Source organism: Hoplias malabaricus, chromosome 15 (assembly GCF_029633855.1).
Source record: "Hoplias malabaricus isolate fHopMal1 chromosome 15, fHopMal1.hap1, whole genome shotgun sequence".
Taxonomy (NCBI): domain Eukaryota; kingdom Metazoa; phylum Chordata; class Actinopteri; order Characiformes; family Erythrinidae; genus Hoplias; species Hoplias malabaricus.
Window position 1 is genome coordinate 20,885,917 of NC_089814.1, and position 7,210 is coordinate 20,893,126.

Below are 7,210 nucleotides of genomic sequence, written 5' to 3' on the forward strand. Positions count from 1 at the left end.
CTACATTTTAGCGCCTGTGGCAGCTGCAGCGTTTAAGGTGGAACTGTAAGTTTCGGACAAAAAGCTGCCAAATAGCAACTGAACTCATATGACAGAGAGTTAGGTGTGGCAGATAATAAGATTGTCGAATGCTTTTGAACGCTTATAATGTCTTAATTTAAGAAGCACTTCTCTGATACTACTGCTGAATGTTGTGGGACCATAGTTTTGATGACGTATCAGGATCCGGAACCTGATTTTAACCACTACACACTGTAACTCAGTTCTAAGGGGCAAGAATATTCTCAAAAAAAAAGGAGTAGGGGTAAAATTAAGAAATGGGATTCACCCTTAAACTACCATTCACCACCGTCCTGTAGTCTTTCTGATATGCCCTAATACTTGTGTAGAGTTGTAGATTATGTACAATTATCTATGTTTTCAAAATCACAATTGCATTTCAATAACCACAATGCTATTTAAAATGAGATGGAAATAGTGGAGGGCCTTCCTGCATATTAACTCTTCTAGCTCAGCAAGCTATTGGCCAGCTAACCCCACAACATGTTCTGTGTGCTAGCGATCCTGCTGCGAGACGCCCACAGTGTCGGCTGTTTATCAGTGTTACACGAGTCGGTTATGGGAACACTCAATGGTCAGTGATCTCAGGAATACTGCCAGACAGACCACAGAGTGCCCAGTGTGATGCTGTAGGCCAACATGGCCAGCAGGTAGACCCTGAAGAGCAGCACATCCAGCACGTAGCCCACCTGCAGCCACTCCTTGGCGATCTCTCTGCTGGCCTCCCGCTTCTCCAGGTACTGCCGGATAGAGGACACCTCATGCAGGATGTTGTCCATCACTGGAGGAGTGCTGTCCCGTACAGAAAGACCAACACTTAGGCCCCTCTCCATGTCCCTGGAGCTCTCACAGTGGTGGTTACAGCGCACTGGAGACACAAAAACACACAGTATATTCATCCATTAAATCTAGAGCATAAAACCTTGTTTAGGCTCTGAGCTGATTTAGCCCCCCAAAAAAAAACAGCTTACTATCATCTCTGAAACGTCTGAGGTATGGTCAATGTACTTGTTGAGGAAATTCCTTAATATTCTAAATTATGTAAAGCCCTTTGGGGTCTAGAAAAGCACATCATATCTGTATCTTGCATTCGTTCTGTACTAAAGTTTGGCCTTCTCTTTCCAAAGCCATGCTCCGAAACGTATCCATGCTTTTGTTATTGACAGAAATTATTACTGTAATACAACCTGCAGCAGCACAATTCCTAGCGCGAACAAAGAGGTAACTTTACTGGAATTTTGAAAGAATGCGAGTTGTCTGTGTGTGGTTTTTTTTTTAACTTGTGTTTAAAGATCTAACTCCCAGTATGCAATCTTACGCAGTTTGTTAATATGCGTTCCCATGCGTATTTACGCTCTGGTGTCTTGCTTAACACCATCTTCCATTTTCCACTAATTAATCAAGAACACAAACGCCAAGATCTATTCAAGTACCTGGATGATTTTCCTGACAAACAGCTTTAGTTCTGTAGATTCTGTCCTCATACATTACAGCAGATGGTCTATAGAGTTGAGATGCTGCCTCTGCTGCTTCATATATATATATATATATATATATATATGGAGGTCAGAGCAGGCAAACAAACATTTATAGTGCATTATTTGAAAATCTCGCTAATGCCTGTCTGCTGGCTTGTAACCACATTCTTTCTCAAAGGCAGTGCTGCCTTCAGAACCATTTTGAGTAGTGATTTCCCACCCAAGCACCTCACACACTTTAGATGAAATTGATCCAAATAGATAAAAGTATCTTTGATGCAAAGCTTTGAATAGCACTCCCTTGTGGAGCAGCCCCTAAATATGTGTGTTTGAGAAAGAGTTAGCTATTAAGTTACAAGCCAATTTTTTAAATGAGGTAATTTACATCCAAAAGCATCTTTCAAAAATTCATAGGATATTAAATTTTGTTTCTGGCAATTAAAAAGTAAAGAAAGACCTGAAATAATTAATGAATTGTGTGAGAAGTCATTTTAATCTTTTGAATGTAGTTACAAACGCAGTGATTGACCCACCCTTCTATATATAATTAATATTTGTTGCTATGTCAGTGTGTGCTTCTGTTAATATTTGATGGATCTGACTCCCAGTTTCCCTCATTATCTACAAAACCAGACAATTGTCTGAGTGCATACTTGTATTACAGTAATCAGCTCTGATATGTGCTACCACAGCAGTGTGTCTGGACGCTGACCTGTGTTCATGTTGTTCTCTTTGTATCGCGGAGTGTCAGAGTCGACAGTCAGCAGGGAGCACAGCTTCTTGTTTTTGATGCAGAGCAGCACCGTGGCCTTCTCCAGAACCAGGTGCTTCACCCACTGAGGAACATGAGGCTGGAGATCCTGTTTATGAACCAGCCTCACAATCAGCACCGTCTCAGTCAGACTGATCACCAACAGTGCCATGCACACAACAAAATACACACCTGAAATACACAGAAACATTTACAACTTCAGCTAGATCAGGTCTGAAAAATATGATGAAAAGACAAGACTACAAATATATTGCTGCACATTACCATTGTGATATGTCATGGTGTACAGTGAATTATTTAAAATCATTCCTAGTCACAAGAACCATTAAAAAATACAGCTTTTCATTTCTCACCAGGATTCTTGTATCTACCTGACATCAATAATTCATGACATAAATAATCTGTTGTCTAAAACCTCCATATGTTTTTGTTCTGCCATGGGCAGAGAGAGAGAAAGCCTAGCATACTGGACTGAGACGGTTTGTTTTTTTACCCATTTACTCACTCCATAAACACATTAGACCTGTTTTGTGCATCCAAAATACTGAAGAACAGAAAGTCGCCTTTAAGTAGTAGCTGCTGTGAAAAACGTAAAGATATCAGATGAAAACAACATCATTTAAAACTTGATGTGGACATGTGCATTGTTATTCTCTGACTGTGCATTGCATGACACTCTCATCTGTCATATGGCTTTGAAGCTTAATGACAAGCATTTTTCATTGTGTTTTGCTGCTTTACACAGTGCTTTTCCTGTTTGTTTGTTTTTTGCTCAGAAGAAAATGATGCTCCATTTACCAATGAGAGGAGTGCCGATGGCAGTGGCAGGCAGAGTGTCGGAGACGATGATGAGGAAGACAGAGTAGCCCAGCAGCAGGGTGATCTTGAAGGACACTCTCTCTCCGCTGTCTGGAGGCAGGTAGAAGCCCACTATGTCCATCACCATCAGGAAGATGCTGGGCAGCAGCAGATTGACCGTGTAGAACAGAGGTCTGCGCCGAATCACCACCTGAGGGTTACAGAACACTCTCAGAATAACTCTCACTGGTATGAGTCCCCCAGATGTTTGTTTTTGTAGGAAACATAACTGTATCATATTTCATTGCACTTGTACGTTTTAAAGTTGGATCGATTTCATGTATCACATTATGACTTCAGGCTTGCTTTCTTTTTTTTTCCCTCCAATTTTATCTGAATCCAGATACCAGTCTGACCCATGTTGTCATGTGATATTCAGTTTTCAAATACTTCTCAGCAATAATTAGAGGGGTGGGAACAATACTGGAAGCTGAAGGCGGAGTTATGGAACATCAGCAAAAAACATCTAAACACATTGCACACACATTAGATTCAGTTGCAATAAGTGCTTAACTATCTGGGGAACAGGAGAATGATCTGATACATTCCAGACACAAACACAATTAGATTTGTCTTTTAAATGTGTGGACAACTTCCAGATACAGGACACATTTTAATGGCCAGCTTAAACAGGGCTGTAGACGATGTGAAAAAAGAATGTGCACAATTTCCACTAATCTTTAATCAGTCTGATATTTTGTGTGCCGTGTTGGCTTCCTTAATTTTGCAACAGAATTACAAGGCTAAAGGAAACACATACATACGTTGAAACTGCAAATTTCAAGCCTAAATCATCACAGACCTCACTTTGACCTCAGGGTGGGGTTAAGTGGTTCCAATATACTGGCCTAAATGCAATCAAACTCGGTATGACATTCTGTAGACACTTTAATCCTGTTAAACTAAATTGAAATATCAGTGCCATAAACATGCCATGAAAGATTTTATGAGTGCCATCAATAGCGACATGCCATTATTACCAGTAATAGTAAAGACACACCCCATAATCTTTAATGTTATAACTGTCTACCACATCATTTCTGGGTGATTTGAGGTAGCTTACACAGTTGTGTTCCTTACAGTCACATTACATTCTCTTTTCCAGAAGGAGAGTTGAAAAACATGTTAATAATTTATTATAGTAATTTGTAAAATAAAATAACAAAATAGAAGTCCTGGAGATGAATGAAATCAACACAACTTCTACCATTATTATGGCACGAATATGGAACAATTATGTTCCTTGACTAAAGGTACACATATGAACCCTTGTGGGTACCACCACAATCAGAGTTTTTCCAACAGGTTACAGATGTAGACCCCCATATCTAACAGCATTAGGAGTCTTGCCAAAAATATACAGCTATTATATTGTGTAGTTACCCAGACTTAGACTCAAACCCCAGTCTACCACAGCAACTATATGACCCACCAAACAGCATTAACTGTACATACATGGTACATACATGGAATTTCATCTCGGCGTAGTAAGACACGTTGTCCACACTGAAGGATTTGTATTTGGACAGAACATGCAGCAGCTCCCATTCACCCTGGTTCATGAATATGGACTTATCCACCATCACATCCTCCGGCCTCCTCATTAGCGAGATGTTGATGTCATTAACTACAGGATGAGATATGCTAAAGGTCACTTCATTCAGACTGATTGCAGATTCCTGGAGAGAGGTATAATGCAGGCGGTCTCACCTATGCTTGATTAATTTGGTGTTGACTTGTTAGGTAATAATGTTATTAATATTATTGTTATTATGTTCTTTTCATAAAAATGTACAAAGTACAACAGGTTTCTCATTATATGCATCTCATTTCTTCTATGCCTGGCTTCTGCATAATCTTCTTTTAACTTTGTTTTCTAGACTAGCCATTTGTGCTCATACACTGGATACAGCCTTAATTCATATTGAAATAAAAGTATTGTTTATCATGGCTCAAATGCTATACAATTACCTTCTCAAAATAATTTCAGAACATTTAAATGTAGCAACTGAACATACTACTTACGTATTGATTAACATGCACTGAGCAGCTCAGAAATTGACATAAGTGCGGCTCTAGTGCTCTCATTTAGGATCCACTTGGACTTTCTTGTTTTATGAGAGCTCTGTGGTGTGACCAGAAACCCCTAAGCAGTCCAAGTATTGTTTTTACAAATCCATTTTGAAATTAAACGCAGGCTAGTTCACTCACTAATACGAGTCGAAAGCACAATTTGTTCGAGTACATATCCAACAATACTGTGCTGAACTGCATGTATTTGAAGAAACATAGCTAGGTAATACCCACCTTTGTTTTCTGAGAATGTGGTATATGGGTGAACTCACTAGTGTGCAGCCAGCTCTGGAAGGTCAGGCTGCATTTCTGAACATCAAAGGGGAAGTTGTAGATGTTGAGGGAGCAGGCAGTCACCACTTGGATTGGTTTGTAGTTCTGTACCAGTCCATCATTACTCACATACACATATGGGATATCTGGAGACTTTCCTACATCCACACTGTTGAGGGAATGTAATGAATAAAACAGTGCATGCTGGTTGGATGATTGGTTGGTCATTTTTTAGCTGGTTGGTTTATTGATCTTTTTCAATAAATGTTTTCACCTCTGTTATTTTCCACTCTAGGATAACTGCTTACTTTTCCCATCAAAACACAAGCAATTTTGGTTGGCCAAAATCCACTGACTCAACCTTAAAGAGGTAGGAACTTACAACTCATTGATGACAATATCAGGTATCCAAACATTTGCAATGGGCATAGAGATCTGTTTGACATCATCAAAATCTTCTGGGTTCCATACAAGGAACTCGTCTGTCCATTGCTTCATAGGAGACAGGAATATAATCAATCTTATAATTCATAATTATGTATTCCTGAAGCCATTTAACGGTGCATGCATATTTAATATTTAAATGCTACCACTCAGTAAAGCTTACCTGTCTGTACCACACATAAGTTGTCAGAACTTGGTTCTTCTCGTCCTGAAAGACAGAAAAAGTACATGTGCATAAATGACGCACAAATATATTTACTAAAGGGATTAGAACATTATAGAGTACATACTAATATCTTTGTAGCAGTTATTCAACTCACCACATTCAGGATAGAATACACCATCAGGTCGATGGCCACCATTGTGGAGTTCCTCCAGTCCTTTACCGGACGAACTCCTTTCTTATATCCAGCACTTAAGAACTCTGATAGTCGGACTAAAGTGGCATTGGCAAATCGGCTTGTGTTGCTGCCAAGCTTTTTAACTGCATAGTTAGAGAACATTGGTTAAAAATGCTAACTTTAAGCTAAAATGTATGTTTCAGAACATGCTTTTTACTGGCTAAAGGAGTGGAATCTAGATTCTGAAGTTTAGGGGCAACACATCCTGGCACATTTTAGGCTTTTTGATATTTTGATGATTAAATACACAGAAACTGTGCTAAAATGTGCTTTAGTCCTGTAATAAAGTGCCTTCTCGTGATAGTAAAATTGCAAAATGCTGGGTTTTTTTTTCCAATATAGGACTACAGAAAATAACGATACTAGACACATTCCTAATTGAGTCTAACTTAAATTAGATACACTTTGGGGTGGTTTCCCAAATTGGGATTAAGTATAGCCCTGGACTATATCCTTCTTTTAGTGGAAAAATCACAATTCAATCTGCTGCACAGTCCAAGACTAGGCTTAATCCCTCTCTGGAAAAGCACCCCATAGGGTTTAGAACCTTGAACCAACTTTCTGAGAAAACATATTTTTATTTCTTTCACAAAGTTATAATATGTTTTTTTTATATGTCTTGTATGTCATATAATGTGTTTTGGAACAAAACATAATTTTAAAATATTATATTATGCTGTATATTATACCATACTATACAATACTGTAACATATTATATTTAACAACCTATGCCATATCTTCCATTTTGCCTTTTCCAGTGACAGTGAAGTTCGGTGGAGTTACCTGAGCATGTCCTGACTGTTCCGTGCATGCAGATGCTGAGCACTGTCCACAGAGCTAACGGCTTCAT

At 39.0% G+C, this 7,210-nt stretch overlaps 1 protein-coding gene across 1 annotated transcript; it reads right to left on the reverse strand.

Moving 5' to 3' along the window:
• Positions 1-644: 644 nt before the first annotated feature.
• htr3a (5-hydroxytryptamine (serotonin) receptor 3A) lies at positions 645-7,210 on the reverse strand. The gene is made up of 9 exons (XM_066646473.1): positions 7,144-7,210; positions 6,279-6,442; positions 6,122-6,166; positions 5,897-6,006; positions 5,514-5,683; positions 4,635-4,795; positions 3,109-3,319; positions 2,251-2,481; positions 645-928 (listed from the first exon to the last, which is right to left on the reverse strand). The coding sequence occupies exons 1-9, from the start codon at positions 7,208-7,210 to the stop codon at positions 645-647; spliced, it is 1,443 nt and encodes a 480-aa protein (XP_066502570.1).